Source organism: Vombatus ursinus, unplaced genomic scaffold, assembly GCF_900497805.2.
Source record: "Vombatus ursinus unplaced genomic scaffold, bare-nosed wombat genome assembly UNPS02014841.1, whole genome shotgun sequence".
In the NCBI taxonomy this organism is placed as follows: domain Eukaryota; kingdom Metazoa; phylum Chordata; class Mammalia; order Diprotodontia; family Vombatidae; genus Vombatus; species Vombatus ursinus.
Window position 1 is genome coordinate 39,166,621 of NW_020954619.1, and position 23,382 is coordinate 39,190,002.

Consider the following 23,382-nt stretch of genomic DNA (forward strand, 5'->3'; position numbering starts at 1 on the left):
TTTGAATTTCTATTCTCTTTAATGTTCAGTTTCTACAATAATTACAAAGTTTTGCTTTGCAAAAGACATTTCAAAAGACTAATTTTAAAAAGTTAGTAGTTAAGCATTTTCTGTTTTATTATTTAAATGGAACAATGACTTAGGCAAGTGAGAGTACTTCAGATGTAAGAGAATCATTTGATCAGCTGGCAGCCCACTTCAGCATTTAAAGAACAGAGAATTTAAGAGATATTCATTTAACTTGATCTTTCACTTTTTCTCATCTCTAGGACAGGAATGTGACCTGGTTAGTACTAGCCTTGTTGAAAATTTTAAGATGAAGATAGATGTCCAAATATTTTGAATGTTCAGAAATAAGGTGCTTATTCAAAGAACTGTTGATTTCTGGTTGATGATGATTTTTCTATATAATTAACAAATTAGGCACAACTGTATCATAAAACAATTAAGTTCTAAGCAAATTATCTTACAATGTTGAAAAGACTCCAGGATATAGGCAAACAGTAGATGTGCAGAGTCTCACGTCATAGAAATACTAATAACTTGGGATACAATGAATCCATGTAGTACCTTTCATCCAAAAGGTTCAGAGTTACAATCAAGAGATTTCTAATTAACTAAGCAATTAATTAGAACCAATTTCTAATGCTTACCTGATATATAGATACCTATCCTTCACAGTGTTAGGTATGGGAATAATATCCTACTTTAAAAAATACTGCCAAAAAAGGATTTTACTCTATTACTTTCAAGGACATATTTTTTACTAGCTGAATCCACGTAACCCAAACCAGAATTCCCGGTTCACCAGGAATTATATTCAGATAAACAAAGTTGTTTGTTGTTTTTTTTTTTAAACAAGGATTTGTCCATAATCTCAGTTCATTCCATTTTGAATTAATGACTTTTCCTTTCTTAAATCAGATAATCCTGAAAAGGAAAGAACTCAAACTCAAACTCAAGTACTTGACATGGAAGAAAAGGGGAAACTGTTAACATTTTGCTTAATTATCATGTTTGGCCCTTTTCCAAGTAGTGTGTCAGGCTCCGGGGAGCACCACTATGCTCTTTGGGTCAGAAACTGCAAATACTGTCCTCGAATTTCAAAATGGTCAGCCGGACGATTGTATGCTGTCCAGACGGGTTCTCCAACAAACAGCCTCATCGCCTTAACATAGTTCTAGGAAAAATAGAGAACAAATTATTGAAGTACAGCAACTCTGAATTTGTTCTTTGAAATAAAGATGAGTTTCCTTAGTGTTTTAATCATTGCCAAAAGGGTTCCCCAAAGGATCTCTATTTCAGTCAACAGAGTTGTTGGAATTGAGATAATCACCGCAGAGGTAATTCTCAGGCTCCTTTTCTGTAGGAGGTTTTTCAGCCTATTTCAGAACCAAGTTTAGCTTTCAGCAGCAGGAACACAAAAGTACCTAAATCTCAGGTGCTTCCCAGAGACGTTAAAATGTAGAATCAGAGGCTTATGGATCTGGAGCTAGCAGAGAACTTAGATCTACTTCTAGCTCAAACCCCTTTCCACCCATTTAACAGGTGGGGAAACTGAGGCTAGAAAGTGAAAGGAGTTGTCCAAGGTCACAAAGGTAATAGGAGTTAAGATTCAAACCCAGGCTCCTCTGACTCCAAGGCCAACACTTTTTTCATTGTATTATCAGTACCTCTGTTCTACCTCCAACCCCCAATTATTGCTAACTATAGAGATTATGAAAATAAGCCAAAGCCAGAAAAGTAGGCATCAGTCCAAATGTGAAACTGACATTTTGATCCACTTTTCTAATGCCCTTTTGAAAGAGTTTCCCTGAGAATCTATGTTTGCAGGGGAACCCTGAGTTTTGGCAGCTGGTAGATATATACATTCTCTTAGCCTGTTGATAAGGTGAAAAGTAGAAAAAGATAGGGACCAGGAGGGATGGGAATTTTGGAAGTGACACTGATAAATGCAGGCTAGACCCAATTCAATTCAATCAACTTATATGTGAAAATGAATTGAAAATTTTTTAAAGTGCAAAATAGATTTCTATAGACCTATTTCTACTATGCCCTTAGGAGTTCTTAGAGGTGGGGAAGGTATACTACTGGGCAGGGAAGAAACTACCTCAAGAAGCAGTACAACGGATAGAGCATGGGATCTGGAGTTGGGAAGACCTGGGCTCAAATCCAGCTCACATACTTACTAGCTTAGCTGTGTGACCCTAGGCAAACTACTTAATTTCTCTGGACCTCAATTCCGTCATCTATAAAATGAAGGTATTCTACTTGACAGACTGTAAGGACCCTTCTACATCTAAATCTATGACCATCTGAACTCACTGAGCATGATAGCCTGTTTGTTCACTATTCCTTGCCTTGACAATGTCAAGTTATTGCATGTCACATCACTGAGGAGCTATACTTTGCCCAGAGAGCCACAGTCCATAGGGTACACTATGAATTTTTATTCAGTTGTTCTCAGTCATGTCTAACTCTTCATGAATGCTTTTTGGGGTTTTCTTGGCAAAGATACTGGAGTAGTTTGCCATTTCCTTCTCCAGTTCATTTTACAGATGAGGAAACTGAGGCAAACAGGGGTTAAGTGATTTGCCCAGGGTCACACAGCTAGTAAATTTCTGAGGCCACATTTGAACTCAGGTCTTCCTGACTCTAGGTCAGGTACTCTAACCTCTGTGCCATCTGGCTGCCCCTACACATATGAATATATGAAGACTAATGAACTACAATAAAATAAACGGCCAAGTTCCAAATTACTAACCTATGCTAGGCTGTCTCCTTAGCAAAAAGATATATAAGTCGTAAGTACTGCCACTCAACTCTCAAAAACCAATATTTTCATCTGGAAGGTAAAGACAATGCTCTGCTAGGGTTTGTGTCAAAAATTAAAATTTGCATGTTTCACACTTAAAAAAATATTAGTCACAAATTCTGTACTGTTTCATCCAGGGTAAAGCGATGATAAATCCCAGCAGGAAGTGTTATCATGTCTCCTTTCTCCATGAAGATGCGGATCCACTTGTCTTCTTTATCTCTTACATCAAAGTATCCACTTCCATCCAGGATATAGCGAATTTCATCATCGAGGTGTAAATGTTCTTCATAAAACATCTTGATCTAAAGGAGGAGGGAACTGTTAGTAAAGTATTAAAGATCCAATATGCAAATTAACAGGGGCTCACCCACAGACTCCTGCTCTCAAATTACTTGAGGGAGTGAAGGATTGTAATGAAATGAAAATTCAGTCATACACCATGAATACTGTACTCTTCCAGATTTCCTGCCTCAGGGACACATCATCAATATGACAAGTAGAGAAAGGACTAGGAAAAACTCAAAAGTGGTTCTAATTTTATTTTAATCCAGAATATTTTCTTGAGCTTCCCTCTAAGTCAGGGGTTCTTAACCAAAACTTTAAAAAAAACTATTTTGATAACTACTTTGATATAATTGGTTTCCTTTGTAATTCTATGTATTTTATGCATTTAAAAACATTATTCTGAGAAGGGGTCCATAGGCTTCACCACTCTGCCAAAGGTGTCCATGACACAAAAAAGGTTAAGAACCCCTGCTTTAAACACACATAATAAGAAAAGGTAACCAGTGGATAGAGCTCCAGCCTTGGAGTCAGGAGGGCCTGAGTTCAAATGCGGCCTCAGACACATAACACTTATTGGCTGTGTGACCCTGGGCAAGTCACTTAACCCCATTGCCTAACAAAAAAAAACAAAAACAAAAACAAAAAAAGATAAGGTAACAAGGCAAAGTGCTTAGGCAAAGAAATAAAGAATGACTTACATAACTGGAGAGATAATACACTGCTTATGGCTGGGATGTACAATTTTAAAAAATAAAGATCCCACCTAAATTCATGTACAGATTTAGTGCTACCTCAAATCAAAGAAACTTGGGCAGCTAAGTAGCATAGTGGATACAGCAGCGGCCTTGAGGCCACATGTTCCCCACCCCTGGGACAGAGTGTAAGGCATGGAATCAGGAAGACTCATCTTCCTGAGTTCAAATATGGCCTCAGCTACTTGCTAGCTGTATGATCCTGGGCAACTCATTTAACCCTATTTGCCTCAGTTTCCTCATCTGTAAAATGAACTGGAGAAAGAAATGGCAAACAAACCACTCCAATATCTTTGCCAAGAAAACCCCAAATGAGGTCACAAAGAGTTGGACATGACTGAAAAACAACTGTATAGAATAGCAATCAAATAACCAGGGAGGATATTTGATAGAGCTACAGCTACACAAAACAGCAATTCATTTGAAGGAAAAGATTCAGAAATTTCAAGAGAAATAATGAAAAAAAGTAGGGATGAAGAGCCTTCTAAACCTTGAATTATACCCCAAAATCATTTTTTACTGATTGAAACAAGGAAAAATAGAAGAGTGGAACATTCTAGATAAGAAAGAATCAGAGTATCTATCTAAAACCAAAAGCAAACAATGTAGATACCCTAGAACCTTTTCTAATAAATATGGGAGGAAGGAGATGTTCATTTTCCCCACAATTATTTGACACAATTTGGGAAAAACTAACAATATAATTAGACAAGAGAAAGAAATTAAAGGTTCAAAGACAGGTAAAGAGGAGATACAACTATCCCTATTTGATGATATGATGATTTATTCAGAAAATCCTAGGAAATCAGCAAAGACACTAATCTGAGATAAATAACAGATAAACAACTAATCTCAGATAAATAAATAAAGTTGCAGGCTACAAGATAAATCCTCAAAAATGACATGCATTTCTAAGTAATAACAAAACCCTAGAAACAATAATACAAAGGTAAATCTCATTCCAAATAACTACAAAGCACATCACAGCATCTTGGGATCGACCTATCAAAGCACAAAGAAGACCTGTACAGATTCAATTACAAAATCCTCCTTGAAGAAAGAAAGAATACTTTAACTAGTTGGAGGAGTATTCAGTGCTCATAGCTGGACCCTACCAATGTAATAAAACTTACCAAAGTTAATTTACACTTTTAATACTATACCAATCAAATAGCCAGGAGGAGACTTTATAGAACTTGATAAAATAAAAACAAAAGCTCTAGAATAACAAGGCAAATAATTAAAATATCTACACAGATAAAATTAATGCACCTAAGATAAGAAGGAAAGCAGTCAAATGGGAAAAAAAATCTTTGCATCAAATTTCTCTGATAAGGTTAACATATAAACTTACTATATATGTAGATATAGATATATGTATATATCTATGTATACATATAGCCAAAAGCTATTCCCCAATTAGTTAAGTGGTCAAAAGATAAAAAGAAAGACTTCTCAAAAGAATTATAAATTATTAACCACATGAAAGAATGCTCCAAATCACTAATAATTACAAAAATACAAATCAAAACAACCCTGAGGTTTTACTCTACACCCTGCAAATTAGCAAAAATGACAAAAGATGGCAATAATCTATGTTGGAGGGTTTGTGTGAAGATAGGCACACTGGTACATTGTTGGTAGAGCTATGAATTGGTATAACATTTTGGAAAGTAATTTGGAATTATACAAAGAAAATGACTAAAATATCCATATCCTTTGACTAAGAGACTCTGTTATATCCCAAAGACATCACTGATAAAAAGAAAGTACCCATATACACCACCATATAGGGAAATGTCCATTCACTGGGGAATGACTAAATAAATTGTGGTACATGAATGTATTGGAATATTACTATGCTGTCAGAAATGATGAATGTGATGAATACAGAGAAGCACAGAAATATCTACATGAACTGATGCAGAGCAAAGTAGAGCCAAGAAAACAATACATACAATAACTATGTAAACAATGTAAACAAAAACAACTACGTAAACAGAAAGAACAACCACACACACAAAATCAAAAGTATTTCAAAATTATAAAGAAGAGAAGCATAGCTGGAAAGAAGAGATATGAGAAGAAACTCCTACCCCATCCTTTCACAGAGGTGGGTGGTCTACAACTGTTGCACATTACACATATTTCCAGACTTTTCCAATTATGATGATTTATTCCCTTTTTCTTTTCTTTCAGTATTTAAAAAAGTACCATTGTTATATGGGATGATTGTCTAGGAGAGGAAGAGATACTAGGGGAAACTATGGTGATAGAAAAAGCAAAAGACCTTAATAAAAACTATTTAAAAAAGAAAAAAATTGAGTACCTTTCATAGTTATGACTAAAGAGTGAATTATTAATAAAGCAAGGGATAAAGGCAATTACAAAAGATAACAGATAATTGCAATTTAAAACTGATAAAATTTGAATGTACAAAATTAATGAAATTGCTATTAGAAGGGAAGCAGGTTGACTGGTGCAAATGCATATTAAAAAACCCCTTTTTTAGATCAACTGAAAATATTAAGAAATAATGTTTTCTCTAACCTAAAAGTGTTTCCCTTTAGGAAAATGTGTAAGAGGTCAAGAACAAACATTAAGGTAGAAGGAGAAACACAACCTACCCTCTTCCATTTAAGAATTAAAAATTTGTTTTTGATCACTAAGAAACGCTTTCAGTCTTAGATGGGAATAGTGCACGAAGGTTAGCCCCAACTGCATTTTAACATATGACCTTTTCCTTGTTCAAGATTCCTATAAATACAATACAATAGTACAATAAACATTTATTAAGCACCTACTGTGTGCCAAGCACTGGGCTAAATGCAGGAGATGCAAATAAGAAAACTACTCCCCACCCTCACAGGGCTTACAATCTAATGAATAAATATTACTTCAAATTGTCTTAAGATTGAGAGATGTCCTAGGACATGAGAGGGCTGCATCCCTTTTGACATTTGTCTAAGTTAGAAATGTTTGGATTTAGAATGTTAAATTAATAAAAATTGTTTCAGACACATAACACTCACTAGCTGTGTGACTCTGGGCAAGTCACTTAACCCCAACTGCCTCACCACAAAAAAAAAAAAAAAATTGTTTCTACCAGATATACCTAAAACAGAGTGGAGTAACATTTTTTCTTCTTTGTATCAAACCCATTTCATGTTAACATAAATTACATATTTTCATAAAAATAAACTATATTTTCCAAAATTAAAAAAATTACTGAGACTTAGCTATTCTCAGCAAAACAATGATCTAAAACAATCCCAAAGGATTAATGATGAAGCATACTATCCACCTCCAGAGAAAGAACTGATATTGTCTGAATAGAAACTGAAGCCTGCTTTTTTTCACTTTCTTTCTTTCTTTTCTTTTATTCAAGTCTTCTTGTTCAAAATGACTAATATAGAAATTTTTACATAATTGCACATGTATAACCTATATCTGATAGCTTACCATCTCAGGGAGGGGAAAGGAGAAGGAGAAAGGGGGAGAGAGAGAATTTGGAACTCAAAACTTCAAATAAAAATGTTAAAATACTTTTAAAAATTTAGTGAAAAGAGTAGCACTATTGTATGTATTTTTGTAAATCTCTTTAATATCTAGTTTAATAGAAGACAGAGTCTCATATCCTCTTTTGCATTCAATTCTTTTGTGATATGTTGGTTTGGTTGAAGCACACAAAGCTAATTCAGCCTCACAAAGATAAAGAGTTGAAAAGGGAGTATTTTTACAGGCAAACAACATATTAGTATTATTATAAAAATAGTTTTGATCTGAGGGACCCCCTGAAAATCTCAGGGACTCCCAGGCATTCACAGACAACAGAGTGCTGCTTGGGGCATAGGTTTGAATAGATGGTTGTTTAAGATCTCTTCTAACTCTAAAAATAAAATAAAATAAAATTTTATAACTCTGAGAACTACTATTAATCAAATACAAACAAGGAAAATCTATCTAAAGTAGATTACTTTATCACATTCTAAATTAAAAATATGAAAAAACAAAATTTTCACTAGCACAGGGACAGTTTGGTAATATTCAAGACTTAAACTTGGAAAACACAGTATTTCTGCTGTAGACTCCCAGTTCTGCATCAGTAACACAATATTAATCAACAGTCACAAGCTGGATCAATATTGCTTCACATACAAACTTAAATTCATTATGTTTTTGAATATCTACTACCTTAGCTCTGTAATTCTATAAAACTCACAGTATGAAGATGCACAGGGTGGAATTAAAAAATGCTACAGCTTAATTGACAAGTATTTATTTCCAGTGTATCTGTTATATTCTAGGGATAAAATGGATTTTTTAAAATGGATTGAAAGAAATCAACTGGTACCACCAATAAGAACACAAATAACAGATAATTTTGAAATACCTGTAGGTTGAATGCTATTCCCCAATAGGTAAGTGGTCAAGCAATATGAACAAATACTTCTCTAACAACCACATGAAGGAATGCTCCTAATAACTGCTAATAAGAGAAATACAAATCAGAAAACCTGAGCTTTCACCTCACCAGCAAATTGGCAAATATGACAAAAGATGAGAATATTCAATATTGGAGGGGTTGTGCTCTGAGGTAACAACTTACATCTATCAGATTGACTAATATGACAAAAAAAAAAAAGAAAATGTTGCATGTTGGAGGGGATATAGGAAAACCGGGACACTAATGCACTATTGGTGGAGTTGTGAACTGATCCAACCATGCTGAAGAACAATTTGGAACTATGCCTAAAGGGCTATAAAACTGCATATCCTTTAATCCAACAATACCACTGCTAGTGCTATCTCAAAGACATCCAAAAAAAGGGAAAAGGACCTATTTGTACAAAAATATTTGTAGCAGCTCTTTTTTTGGTGGCCAAGAATTGGAAATTGAAAGGATGCCCATCAATTGGGGAATGGCTAAACAAGCTGTGGTATATGATTGTAATAGAATTATTATTGTGCTATAAGAAATGACAAGCAGGATGATTTCAGAAAAACCTGGAAAGACTTATATGAACTAATACAAAGTGAAGAACCAGGAAAATGTTGTACACAGTAACAGCAATATTGTATGATGATCAACTGTAAATAACTTAGCTATTCTCAGCAATACAATGATCCAAGACAATCCCAAAGGACTAATGATGAAGCACACAATCCACCTCCAGAGAAAGAACTGATATTGTTTGAATACAGTCTGAAGCATGCTATTTTTCACTTTCTTTTTTTTTCTCTTTTATTCGAGTCTTCTTGTACAAAAACACTGATTGTTTACTATCTCAGGGAGGGAGGGATAGAATTTAGAACTTAAAACTTTAAATAAAAATTTAAAAAAATTTTGTTCTAAAAGGACGTTTTCTGGGAAGGGAAAGGGGAAGAATATAGTGGAAATGTAGGTGATGTAACAAAAGATACCAACAAAGATGCAGTTTTTAATAACTCAGGCTGTCAAGAATCATACTGATTAATTTGTTCAGAAACAACATGGTCTAAGAGGAAGAATAAGAAGCAGCTGGGGCAGACTATGTTATCATGGACCTCCACTAATAAAAGACCAAAGAGCATAGTTGCTCTATGAAAGAAGCAATGGAAAGACTATTCCTCAGGCAGGCAGTTCCTAAGAAACAAGAAAAGAGTCAGACCAAAAGAATTGAATAAGTCACTGTAGCACTCAGTATATAACAAATATCAGAACTTGGCCAGATCAAAACAAGTACAAATAGAAGACCAGATCAGTTTGTTTACAAAAAGTTTACTATGTCCTTATTTAGATGTTTTTTTTTTGTTTTGCTTATTATTGTTTGTTTATTCTATTTTTTTTACTGTTATTGTGAGGTTTCAAAAATAACAAGGCAAATTCCTACTCATTCAAAAGAAGTCTGGAGATAGTCTCCAGTCACTAATAGATCCCCCTCTTCCAAACAATTCCAGATTTCCCTTACCTTTTCTTCATAATTTGGCAGCTTGTCTTTACAAATGGTTATTATATCCATCCAGCAGTAGTTTTTTTCTTTTCGGATCTTCTCTAGCTCTGGGTCATCCTCATATTTGTCAGCATCCAGCTAAAAAGATTAAGAAAGTAGCATACTTAAATATTAACACGTTATTTAAAAATTATTTATTGAGTTCCTTCTACAGACAAAATTCTATGTTAGATAATTGGACAAAAACGACCCACATGTACAAAAATATTTGAGCAACCCTTTTTGTGGTGGCAAAGAACTGGAAATTGAGGAGATGCAGATCAATTGGGGAAAGGCTAAACAAGTTGTGTTATATGAATGTAATGGAATACTATTGTGCTATAAGAAATGATAAGCAGGCGGACTTCAGAAAAACCTGGAAAGACTTATGTGAACTGATGCTAAGTGAAATGAACAGAACCAGGAGAACATTGTCCACAGTAACAGCCACATTGTGAAATGACTAACTTTAATAGACTTAGCTCCTCTCAGCAACGCAAGGATGTAAGACATCTCCAAAAGTTTCATGATAGAAAATGCTATTCACATCCAGAGAAAGAACTATGAAGTTTGAATGCAGATCAAAGCATACTATTTGCTTTTTTTTCTTCTGTTTTGTTTTGTTTCTTCTTTCTTGTGGTTCCTCCTATTGATTCTAATTCTTCTTTACAACATGACTAATGTGAAAATACCTTTAATAAAAAAAAGATAACTGGATGTAATAGGGAATGCCAAAATTAATTTGACACTACAAAAACCTGTTGTTTATTCAGAAAAGTCTTGGAAAATGCTTTTCTAGTTAATATCCATATTACCTAGTGAAACTGCCTGCAAGTTAGCTTGGGTAGCCTCAAAATTTCTCACACAGTCAACCAACTAATTGCTATGCTGAGTAGAAGAAAAAAAAAGTGGATAGAAATTAGTTTATAGAAGGCCATGTGCTGGATAGTTATTTCCAATTGTACAGTGGGCTAAGTAGATGGCTTAGTCTTCTTGATGATAAAAGGTATATAACACTGGAAACTGTTCTGTATGAAGTAGGTCTAAGATGAAATTTAATAGTATCACCACTCAAGGTAGGAGGGCAATTGTCAGGGATTACAGCAGCCTTGCTAGGTGGTCCAGTGGATAGTGTTGGGCCTGGTATCATGAAGACCTGAATTCAAATTCCACCTCACACAGTTAGTAGTAGTGTGACTAGGGGCAAGTCACTTACCTTCTCAGTTTCCTCAACTATAAGATAAAGATAACAATAGAATAATAATGTTGTTGTGAAGATTAAATGAGATATTTGTAAAGTGCTTAGCACAGTGTCTGGCACTTAATAAATACTGATTTTCTTTTTTCCTTCAGCTTCTTGGCCTAAGCACATAATTCATATGACTCACACTGAGTCAAAAATCATAGCCAGAAAGATGGTGAAATGGTTTGCCATTTCCTTCTCAGGTGGACAAGCGGATCCTTTTGTCAGGCAATCAGAGGTTGGATGACTTGCCCAGGGTCACACAGCTAGGTTGTGTCTGAGGCTTGATTTGAACAAAGGTCTTTCTGACTCCAGGCCCAGTGTTCTAGCTACTAAGCCTCCAGCTGCCACTGGGAGCAGTCTATACATTTGGAATTTTGGAATTTCTACCTTTTTATTATCTTCATTGGGATTTTGGTATTGTTCAGATGTTTTCAATCCTGTCCAACTATTTGTGACCCTCTTTGGGGTTTTCTTGGCAAAGATATTGGAGTAGTTTGCCATTTCCTTCTCCACCTCATTTTACAGATGAGGAAAGTGAGGCACACAGAGTTGAGTGATTTGCCCAGGATTGCAGAGATAGTAAATGTCTGACTCCAGGCTGGCACTCTATCCACTGCGCAATCTAGCTGCCCCTGGGGACTATATTAAAATTATGCTAAATGAAAAAAAAAATCATAGCCAGAAGCCAGTGACAAACCAGGTACTTGAATAAATCCCCAGGACCTGTCACGAGGCTACACTCAAAGAAAGAGGGTCTTGCTAGGAGTATATAGAAACAAGCAGAAGTGCAATTAGCCTGTGACCAGCCTTCCCCTGGTGCAGACGTCATGCCTGCTTGGAGAGTGGACAACCAGCTAGTAGAAAACGGTCCCTTGTCTGCTACTCCTGGATCAGTCCCAGTGACTTGAGATGAGGTCTAGTAGATGCAAATATTATACCACAGAGAAGGGCCTATCAGCATGATTGATCTGCCAGGTGTCCAAATTTGGGTTTCTGTAATAGCACATTTGGCTGCACTTGAGATGCCTGAGACTGTAGGTGAATAAAAAGTTGAACCTACAGGAAAAACATTCCCTAGTGTATCTGGCTTTGATTTAGCACCTCCAGGCAGCCAGCCCAATGGCTCAAGGCAGACAACAGCCTGATTTGGTCAAACTCTAAATTCATTTCTATCAGAGAGGTTCTCTGATCACGTTAGCCAGATAATTGCAACAACAATCCTTTTTGGACTTTTCTTGGGCAGAAGCATCCAGAGGATCATACCACCATAGCAACATCAGTTTAGTTCAACTGAATGCCCATTATATATAAGGCACCATGCTATGTGCTAGGAGAAAAACAAAAAATACAAAATTAAATCCTGAAGCTAGTTCTTGACTCTGAGCCCAATATACTAACATGATTATACACACACAGGGTCAGATGCTAAAAGAAAATAAACCAATATATGAAGACACTGAGTATTTACATCAGGTACAAATCAAAGAAACATGCAAGTCACTACACAATCACCTTGATAAGTCAGACAGTATAATCCACTTTTACCTCACAGCACTTAAAGATATAGGCTTTCTAGAAGGGAGGGTCAGTACTCCCTCCACTGATCTAGATCAGGAAGGGAAGGTGAAGTTTGTCTCGTCCAACCCCCTCATTTTTCACATGAGGACGCCGAGGCCCAGAGAAGTTTAGTAACTAAGCCAAGTTCACATAGGTAAATAATAGAAGATTCAAGGCTAAATTCTCTGATGCCAAATCCAGTGAACTGTCCACTGTACCACTCTGCCTCTGAAACCTTTTAAACCTCTTTTAGAAGTGCTATGGTCATATAATAGGTGTTCTAAAAATATGCATCCCTATGTATGATCAAAATGGGTTTTCTTCTGAATTGTCTACATTGTCTATTGTGAGATAATCCTGCTAGGATGTTTCCAACACATGGAATTAAGAAAATCTCGGGACCAAAGGAAGGGCATTTCTTGCCTGGGTCAGCAGACTGAATTGGGAGGATACCAATCACAAGCCAAATGCACATCTTTTCTGCCTCCTGAGTACTGACAGCCAAAGTATTGAGACTGGAGGATGGAGGGGAACTGATTGTCAGTGAAAAGGTGAAGTCCATGAAATCAGTATCAGCCGAAGAAACCAAAATGCAGAGTTGACCACTTAGTCATTTATTCATCCTATTCAACTTATTTTCCAAAGCTTTGATTTCTTTACTGTGGCTGTGTGGCTTCCCTGCATAGTGTGCTAATGTGGTCAGGGGTGAGGTCAGTCAAATTGCTTGCTAAGCCTCTTCCTAACCCAGTTGCCCTTGTAAAGCAATGAACACATAAACTCATCCCATAAGATCTCTGAGATTTTCACTGTATCTGAGCCAAAATTTAATCTACAAAATTCTCAAAGGTCTTGATTCCACCATAGCTGATGCCTACAATACCCAAAGACATAACAGTCCAATTTCAAGAATGTGAAACTGATAAATTGTGGGATTAGAAGGTATACAGAGAGAAACAGTATAAAGACAGGAGACAATGGGGGAAGAAAGGAAGCTGTCATATATTTACCTATAGTGATAGGTAGGCCAGTCATGGGTAGATTGACTTTAAATGCTAAAGGTGATTTGGCAGGTAAAGTGGCTTCACAACCTGTTATTCTTCGTCCTCTATTTTTTGAAGAGGACCAATGACATAACAGGGTGATGTCTTGACTCTCCCCGTGAATTAGATTTAAGTGAGGCAGACTCCCCGTGAATTGGATTTAAATAAGGCAGAGTTTCACAAAGTTTTTATAACCTGTACCCTTCCTACCTTTCCAGTCTTCTTATACTTTACTCTCTTAAATATACTCCATAATACAGACATGCTTGCCTTACACACAGCACTGTATCTCCTGACTCCACATATTTGCACTGGCTGTCTGCCATGTTCTAGCTTCCTTTAAAACCGCTCAAATGCCACTTTCTGCATGAGGCCGGAAACGTCCTGTGATATGCCCTGCCTCTCCACAACCCCCAGTCCTTTTCCCTCTAAAATTACCTTCCATTTAAATTATATATATCTTATACATATACAGTTATATATATGTAAGTTCCTTGAGAGCAGACACTGTTTTTCCTGTTTATTAGACTGAAGTGCCTGGCACACAGAAAGGAAAGGATAGAAACAAGAATTTTTAAGAGATTACTGTGTGCCACACACTGTGCTAAGTGCTTTATGCTGTGCCATACAGCTGCCTCTAGTAGGCACATAGTAAGTGCCTTAACATTAATAAATACTTGCTAACTGATTGAGAAGAACACTGTATCTGGGCAGCTGCAGAGGGCTACATGGTGCTCTCAAAGCTGCATGGGCCCTCCCCCAGCACGCACTAGCTCCCAGTAAGCAGTGTACTCGTAGGGATACTTCAAATCCAGCTGGGAACTAAAGCTGGAACTTGATTTATGAGTAGCCTCAGATCCACCCAAGCTCTGCAAAACCAATCTACCAAATCAAGGGTGGTTATCGTTCAGTTGTTTTCAACTCTTCATGATCCCATTTGGGTTGTTCTGGGCAAAGACACTGGAGTGGTTTACCATTTCCTTCTCCAGCTCATTTTACAGATGAAGAAACTAAAGCCAACAGGGTTAAGTGACTTGCCCAGGATCACACAGCTAGTAAGTGTCTAAGCCATCTGAACTCAAGAAGATGAGTCTTCCTGATTCCAGGCCCAGCATTCTAATCCACCTAGCTGCCCCTACCAGATCAAAGATATTTTCACCAGATTTTGACTCAGGGCCCAAAAGGAGCTGATAGAGTCTCACAATCCCTTGTTCTTGCTGGAACCATCAAAAGTCAGCTGCCTAGTAGAATGTAAGCTCCTTTTTTCCTTTGTATTGGCCCCTTTCTCTCCTGACCCTAACACAGTACCTAGCACATAAGAGATCAACAAATGTTTGCAGAATTGAAAAATCTCCTTGAGTTTTACTGTCTAGGCAGAGGGTGGCCCAGGAGAGTGTAGTGTTGGTCAGGGTCTGCTAAGCCACTTCTCCATTCAACAAGTACATACTGACAAGTATAATTATAAGCATCAATTATCAGCGAGAGTAATGACAGTTCTTGTTCGTGTAGTAGAGCTTTAAGATTTACAAAATGCTTTCCTCATAAAGAACCCTGTGACGTAAAGAATATCATCATCATTTTACAGATGAAGAAACAAATATGTCAGTGTTTTGAGAAGCTGTCAGAACCATGAATTAAATCCATGTCTCCCAACTCCAACCAACTTCAATGCTCATTCTAATATGGTAAATATGCACTGATACAATGAGATATTCATCTTTCCTGACCACCTCCTCCCACTTGCTTCTTTGTTGAAATTATCTTCTTTTATTTTGTTCCATATTTATATGTTGTTGTCTCTCTTGATGGAATGTGAGCTCTTTTATTTTTGCTTTTGTATCTTTAGGAATTTCCAATGTCTGCCATATAGTAGGTGCTTAATAAATGTTTGCTGATTGGCTATTTCAATACTACAAGCATTAAATATCTACTGTATGCAGAACACCATGCTAGGGCAGGGGTAATCTGTTTTTTAATCTGTAAAATACGCAAAAGGAAAATAACACTTTTATGCCAGCTTCCCAGTCATTTAGATTTCAGATAAGTGAGAATTTACTGTAAAAGAAAAAAAGTCATGCCATAGGAACAAAGTGAGTGATTGCTTGCACTGAAGATGACACTTTGTTATAAAAATTGAGCCCAAAAATTGAGGGGATGCCCATCAATTAAGGAATGGCTGAACAAGTTGTAGCACATGAATGTAATGAAACACTATTTTGCTACAGGAAATGATGAGCAGGCAGATTTCGGAAAAAAACCTAGAAAGACTTACATGAACTGATGCTAAATGAAGTGAAGCAGAACCAGGAGAACATTGCACGCAGCAACAGCAACACTGTGCTATGATTTACTATGAGACTTAGCTCTTCTCAGCAATACAATGATACAAGACAATTCCAAAACACTTGGATGGAAAATGCGAACAACATCCAGAGAAAGAACTATAGAGTTTGAAGGCAGATGGAAGCATACTATTTTCACTTTTGTTTTTTCTGGGTTTTTTTTTGTTTGTTTTTTCTTTCTCGAGGTTTTTCCCTTTTGTTCTGATTCTTCTTTCACAACGTGACATATGGAAATATATTTAACATGATTGTACATGTATAACCTATATTGGCTTCCTTGCCATCTTAGGGAAAGGGGAGGAGAGGGAGGAAGGTAAAAAAATTTGGAACTCAAAATTCAACAAAAATGAATGTTGATGCTATCTTTACATGTAATTGAGAAAAAAATTAAAATACTATTAAGGAAAAATTTTTAAAAATAAAGACACAAAGAAAGAGCGAACCCATCATTACATTGAGCCATGGAGAAAGACAGATAAATTATATAGACATTTACATACAAAATCAAAAAGTCCTTTATCTTGGTTATAAGATGCTAACTAGTATGTAGTGGAAAGAACATCGGACCAGGAGACTTGGGTCCCAGTTCTGGCTGACATTTTTAGCTCTGTGCCTTCCAGGAGAGGTGAATTTCTCAGATTCATCATTTGCAAAATAGGGCTTATATCCATTACTCACTCATTCATTCATTTATTCATCCATTCAACAAGCATTTATCAAGCATCTACAATGTGCCAGGCATTGAACTAGCTACTAGGGAGTTACAAGAGAAAAGGTTGAAACAAAGATAGGATCAACAGTTAATTCAAATTTATCCCTTTCTTTACATTTCACTTTACCCCAACATAGAACCTAGATAAAGTATCCTATTATTGCAAAATGTTTAGAAAATAGTGACTTATTAATGTCCCAGTGCTTTGAGTACTTTGAGAAGCCCAGAAGGAAAAAAGATTAAATAGCTCACTTTTACAAAGAGCACTTTAAGGTTTTAACAAATTTAAATAAATGTAAAATATATGCTTGAGTGCACACAAACCTTTCCTAAGGCTAAAGTTACCGATTACATCTATAGAAGGTATGGAAACAATAGTATTCTATGTAGAATGTGGAAATTAAACGAAACTTCTTCATTGCATACTTGGCATACTGCTTGCCCTCCTCTAAGAAAAAAAATCCTTAAGATTATGTTCTTCCACCCAACTAGCTCATGCAAATTGACAATCTAAAAAAACAGTTTAAGAAATTCAAAGAAACATTCTGAAAGACAGAGTGCAAGTACTAAGTAAAATAAGCTATTTATAGTAGACAGAAAACCTTTCAGAAGTTCACTATTTCATATCGCTTCAATCTAACTCAATCTCATTTATTGGAACTTTCAAAATCTGGTGTTACTCCACTTAACCAGTAATGGAAAGGATTTAATACTTCTAGATATGCACCCTCTCCTCTACTTGGGCCAATCTCCCTACCTAGATTTTTCATACAAGCTACAGCTAAATGAGAGCTCAAAGGTCTATGCTCAAGTTGTTCCATCTCCTGGAAAACCCACCATCTTTACGCTGCCTCTCCAAATTCTACTCATCCTACGAGGCTTAGCTTAAGCCTTCACCCCCTTTTTTTTTTCTGACTACTCTAATTCTCTACCCTCTCTTTAATCTGAGTTTTTAGAGAATTTCAGGCTCCAATTTCTTCCTTTTTCAGTTTAGGTAGTTAATTCTGGGCTTCTTAAACTTTTTTCCACTTGCAACCTCTTCAGTGCTTGTGACCCACAGTTTAAGAAGCACTCGATTACCTAAGAGGCTGTAATTTTTCCATAGTCACTCAGGTAGTTGATGGCAGAGTTGAAACAGGAATCTAGGGTTTTTTTCCCCTGCTTCCACAACTATATTGGTGGCCTCACTTCAGCACTTAGTTATATGATATCTCATAGTCTTACATATCAAGTTTCACTCCTCAATAGCTATTCTACACATGACATTCCATATGATTCTGACTCTGCACAGGTGTACTGCCTGTGTGCCGGCCGCGCCGTGCACTCTCCTCCTATCAGGAGCAGGCTGCCAGAGTCATACTTACCAGTCTTCGGGTACCACCCGGATAAACACACAGAGACGAGCCGACCAGGAGGTGCCAACACCCGAGCTTTATTCAGAGGCCATCACAGCAAGGCCAAGCGCAAGGCCATAGCAAGAGAGTAGGAGCAAAGAGAGCGTGTGCTCCGACCAGGACCATTCCTTAAGTACCTACTTAGCCCCTCCTCCTCAGCCCGCCTACTAGTCATTGATTGTAGGATCAGATACCGGAAGGGGATGTCTGGGTTTAGCGCACCAAGGGAGAGGAAGTGACTCAGGAGGCTAGGACCGGATACAAGAAGGAGGCGTCTGGGATTAGTGCATAGACAAAGAGAGAGCATGTGACCTAGGAAGTCAGGCCCAGATACCGGGAGGAGGCGTCTGGGGTCAGTGCTACACAAAGGCAAGGTACGTGACCCAGGAAGTCAGGAAGGACACAGGAAGGAGGCGTCTGGGGTTGACGTTGCATTTAGGGAGGGGATTAAGCAAAGGGAACTCATCCTCTGCCGTCTCGCTCCCACGTGGCACAGCCCCCTGCCTCAGGAGCACGTGCTCCGGCTACTTCCTTGTATCTTGTTCCTTCCCCAGCTATGGCAGCTCACATAACACTACCCACTGCCTCAGGACTTCTCCGTATCCAGCCCATCCCAGTTCAACACAACTCCGCCTACCACAGCCCCTGCCTCGGGAGCGTGAGCTCCGGTTACTTCCTAATACCCAGTTCCTACCCCATCTTGCCACAACCTTCACTTGGCAGTAGCCAACATCAGACAGTCCCTCACAGCCTGCTCTCCAAAATACTGTTCAGGTACTGCCTATTAACCCAAGGATGTTAACTTTCTCTTTCTCTTTCTCTCTCTCAAAATTATTTTGTATTTAATTATTTGTGTGTATGTTATAAACACTCAGTAGAATGTAAGCTCCTTGAAGGCAGGGATCATTTCCCTAGCACTCAACAGAAATGTCTTGCACATTTATGAATGTATTATTCATAAATCATTATTAATGAATCATTGATAAATTAAGCATTCATAAATGCATAGGGCACTTAATATATGTTGCATTGTTGAATTAAAGGAACAAATAATGATGTTTCTTTACAACTTCCCAATCCACCTGTAGAAAGTTCTCAATAAATATTTGTTGAATAAATGAGAAAGATACAGGTGGGTAATTATAATGACTCAGTTTGGCCCCAGAGAAAAGGTGAGAAAATGCACCTCCCTCTCTTCATTGCAAAGGTGGGGGACTATGGTTGTGAAATACTACATATACTGTCAGATAGGTTTGATATGTTGATTTTTTGCTGAACTGCTTTTTCTTATTACACAGGATGGATGGCTCACTTGTAGGAGAGGGAGTGAGATATATCCTGAAGTTATCTGATATAAAAAACAAAAGTTACCCATAAAAATAAGATTTTTTGAAAAAGAAAGGTACAAAGAAAAAAATTTAGGAGTAGCTAGGTGGTACAGTGGATAGAGTGCTGGGCCTAGAGTCAGGAAAACTCATCTTCAAATCTGACCTCAGACACTTACTAGCTGTGTGACCCTGAGCAAGTTACTTAACGCTGTTTGCCTCAGTTTCTTCTTCTAAAATGAGCTTCAGTATCCTGACAAGAAAACCCCAAATAGGGTCAAGAAGAGACAGATACGACTGAAAATGACTGAACAAATAAATAAAAACTGGCTTTAAAAAAAAAATTAAGCCTCCTTAAATTTGAGACAGCAACTGTGGGGAGACCTTGGTGTTCAATTTCAATTTCCAACAACTTCCTGTTTACTAATAGGATTGACATTGAAGGTATCAAGTGAAGAACCAGTCATTCTAGAATACCCACAGCACAGGAAAACTACTTAAGCTTTCAAATCTGCGGCTGGGGGCCAGAGGCAGGGAGCATAAGGCTTTGTAATGTATGTGATTTCTGCACTACTGCCAGTATCCAATCTTCCTGATTTCTTCTTTCTTCTTGATTCCTTTGCTTCTACTAATCCCCAATCTGGAATGGGCTCTCCTCCAACTCTCCTCCTCCACCCTCTTCTTCTATCAAATATCTTCTATATCAAATTCCTACCTTCTCTCAAGGCCTATTTCAGATGCTACCTCCTCCAAAAAGCCTTCCCCCCAAGTAAAAGTGTTCTCTCCCACCTCCAACTCAAGACACTTAGCATGGACCTTCCTTTGCTTGCTGCCTTACCCTCCCTAGTCTGAGTTCCCTAGTTCCCAGGTGAGATAGTAAGGCCCTTGAAAAAAAGTCTGTCATTTTTTTAATATCTGCATCCTAAGAGTATCATAGGAGGTCTCATGCATAGTAGACACAAATATTCTTCTGAATTGAGTTTAAATGAATCCCCTACACACAATATTAAACCTACTAATCCCAAACTGAAGCATCATCAGGGAGAAGATGAAACCAGGGGTCATGCCAAGCTTTTTGAGATGGACCCACAGGTCAAAGTGACTTGGCCAATATCTCAAAGATAGATTGTAGTAGTCAGGATTTCCATCCACACCTACAGGCTCCAAAGCCAGTTTCCTTTCTCATTACTTTCTTAAAAGTGGCCTCATTAAAATGGGGCACCCTATTTTCTCAAAGATGGGGGCACTTATCTCACTATTACTTACTGCCACCTCTCCCTCTTCCCAAAGCATTGATTCTGCAGTCAGAGGGCAAGGATTTAAATCCAGCATCTGATCCATGCTCACTATTGGTATGATTTTGTGTTGACAAATAATTTTCCTGGGCCTCAGTTTCCTCAGTTAGGCAGTTAGGGCACAAGTGGATAGAGCACTGGAGTCTAGAAGACCTGCATTCAAATCCTGGCTTGGTCATTTACTATCTGTGACCTTGGACAAGTCATCCTCAGCTGTAGAATGGGAATCCAAACAGCACCTCCATCAGAGTTGCTGTGAGGGTCAAAGGAAATAAAACATTTAACACAGTGGCTGACACACACAAGTCTCTTAAGGTCTCTTCCCTTCCCTTCATTTGTAAAGTGAGGGAGTTGGGCTTGATGGCCTGAGGTCCCTTCCAGCCCTAGATTTATTGGTCCTATGAAAAGGCAGTAGTCACAGTAAGAAAGCTACTCTCACGGAGGATGAGTACAAAACTAAAAGGTATTTTGAGGGCAATACAAAGAATTTTGGAATTAGGAGTCTGAGCTTCTAGCTTCAAAGCCCAGGTCTGCTATTGATGTGACCTTGGGCACCTTATTACCCCTCTCTGAGCCCCAGTTTCCTCATCTGTAAAAAGGGGTGGATGTAAATTGGAGTAGACAGGGGTTCTTAACCTGGGGTCCTCAAATGTGTTTTCAAAAAAAATTTTGATAATTATTTCATTATATTTTATTTCCTTTGTAATCTTAAGTATTTTATTTCATGCATTTTAAAACATTCTGAGAAAGGGGTCTATCCATAGGCTTCACCAGACCTCAAAGGGGTCTATGACACATAAAAGGCTAAGACCCCTGACCTAGCATTCTGTTGAGCTTAAAATATTCAGAGATATCTGATCTAATTTTCCCCCTGAGGGCTGTGGGATCCCACCCCATTTTAAGAGCTAGGAGCCCAAGACTGGAAGTCCCCAGAACAGCCTATGGAGAAAATTAATCAATCAACACTTATTAAGTGCCAGCCACTGTGCTAAGCTCCACTACCCAAGCTGTCCCACATTTCATTCACAGGGTCACCCACACATGTCACATTGTTAAGAGATAAAGTTCCAGGATTTTCAAAAACCCCAAAATAATAATTAACTTTTTTAAAGCAACTGTAGGTTTGCAAAGCACTCTCCAAGTTATCTCATTTGAGGTAGGTGCTCTTTTTATCTCCATTCTTTGTTGTCCAATTTCGTCACTCTTCGTGACCCCGGGTTTGTCCGCGGGGTTTTCTAGGAAAAGATACTGCAATGGTTTGCCATTTCCTTCTCCAAAAGTAGCTGTTGTTCAGTCTGTCCAACTCTTCGTGACTCCATTTGAGGTTTTCTTTGCAGAGATGCTGGAGTGGTCTGTCATTTCCTTTTCCAGGTCACTTTACTGATGAGGAAACTGGGGCAAACTGGGTTAAGTGACTTGCCCAAGGTCACACTGCTAGTTAGTGTCTGAGGCCGGATTTGAATTCAGGAAGATGCCAGGCCCGGCACTGAGTGAATCATAAACGTTTGCGCCCAACTCCCTGACTGCACACAGTACACGAAGGCCGAGGGTCACGCTGCTAACAAGCGCCAGAAGCTGCAAGCCCCGAGCTCCACCCACCCTACGCCACCACTCAGCTTCTGCCAGCTTTGCTAATTAATATGGAACTGCGGATGGCACCGGCAACAGGGAGGGGTGGGCGCCCCTCGGGGAGGGCTCGTTACCCAAAGCCCGCAGGCGCACTACGGTTCCTCCCCTCCTCCCTCCCCCACAGTAAAACGCAGGCTCTCAAGGTCAAGTCCGCCCCAGCGGGCCATCAACGTTCTATGGGACGCCCTGCCCGCCCGCCCGAGGACCCAGCGCTGGCTCCCACCTCCCGCCCTGGGGGCCGAGGGAGCGATAGCCCCGGATAATGCACCCAGCCCCCGTCCAGTGCGCTCTCCTACGGGGCATGCTCAGTCACTGCGCAGATGTGGGTCACAAAGCGAGGCGCGCTCCCCATCCAGGGCTCTCCCCCTTCTTCCCTCCCTCCCTCCCGAAAGCGCTCGCGCCCGCTCCCCGTAACCCACCTTCCAGTAAAAGACGCCAAGCTGCTGCAGCTTATCCAGGCTGACAGGACGCGCGGGCTCGCATCTGTGGGGTTTCCTCTGATCCTCCGCAGAGTCATCCATGTACCAGGCCTCCACCATTTCTGTTCGGGGGAGCGCCTCCAATTTCTTGGGAGAAGTCCTCTAAGCCCTCAAAAACCTCAGCCAGTCCCCAAACTTAACAAGCTCCACCCACAACCTCACAGCTCTTTTTTTTCCCAGGCAGCGGAATGGCGCCACCCACAATCCTGAGGTCACCAGCCTAGGTTATCTTTGAGCCGCTCCACACAAGTGCCAATTCACTCTTCTTTACTCCAATTTACTCTAGGTACAGCTGACGAGGCTATGCCATAAGAAATTCCTGCTTCTAGGAAGCCCTGCACTTCAGGCATAATACACAAAGTGAGTTTCCAGAAAATGTCCATTTATCAATTGTTCTTCTATTCTACTAGACTTCTAGTCTAGTAAATGTAGACTCAGATTTACTCCAAACCTAAGGCTAGATATCTTTGTCAGGACTTGCATAGCTCTCTTTTTTCTTCTCCCCCTCCCCCGCAACTCCCCGCTTGAGTTTTACC

General features: G+C 38.7%; 1 protein-coding gene across 1 annotated transcript; it reads right to left on the reverse strand.

Annotated features, from left to right (window-relative positions):
* ADI1 (acireductone dioxygenase 1) lies at nucleotides 1-23,008 on the reverse strand. The gene is made up of 4 exons (XM_027840443.1): nucleotides 22,787-23,008; nucleotides 9,807-9,926; nucleotides 2,941-3,120; nucleotides 1-1,180 (listed from the first exon to the last, which is right to left on the reverse strand). The coding sequence occupies exons 1-4, from the start codon at nucleotides 22,904-22,906 to the stop codon at nucleotides 1,061-1,063; spliced, it is 540 nt and encodes a 179-aa protein (XP_027696244.1). The 5' UTR covers nucleotides 22,907-23,008; the 3' UTR covers nucleotides 1-1,060.
* Nucleotides 23,009-23,382: the final 374 nt, after the last annotated feature.

What these genes read in the sequence shown, in the direction of transcription:
- ADI1 (XM_027840443.1), bottom strand. Translation starts at nt 22,906, where the DNA reads ATGGTGGAGGCCTGGTACATGGATGACTCTGCGGAGGATCAGAGGAAA. An exon ending in TTGGCGTCTTTTACTGGAAG is followed by an intron (nt 9,927 to 22,786) that starts GTGGGTTACGGG and finishes TAATCTTTTTAG; the next exon opens with CTGGATGCTGACAAATATGA. An exon ending in GCTTTACCCTGGATGAAACA is followed by an intron (nt 1,181 to 2,940) that starts GTACAGAATTTG and finishes TATTTTTCCTAG; the next exon opens with AACTATGTTAAGGCGATGAG.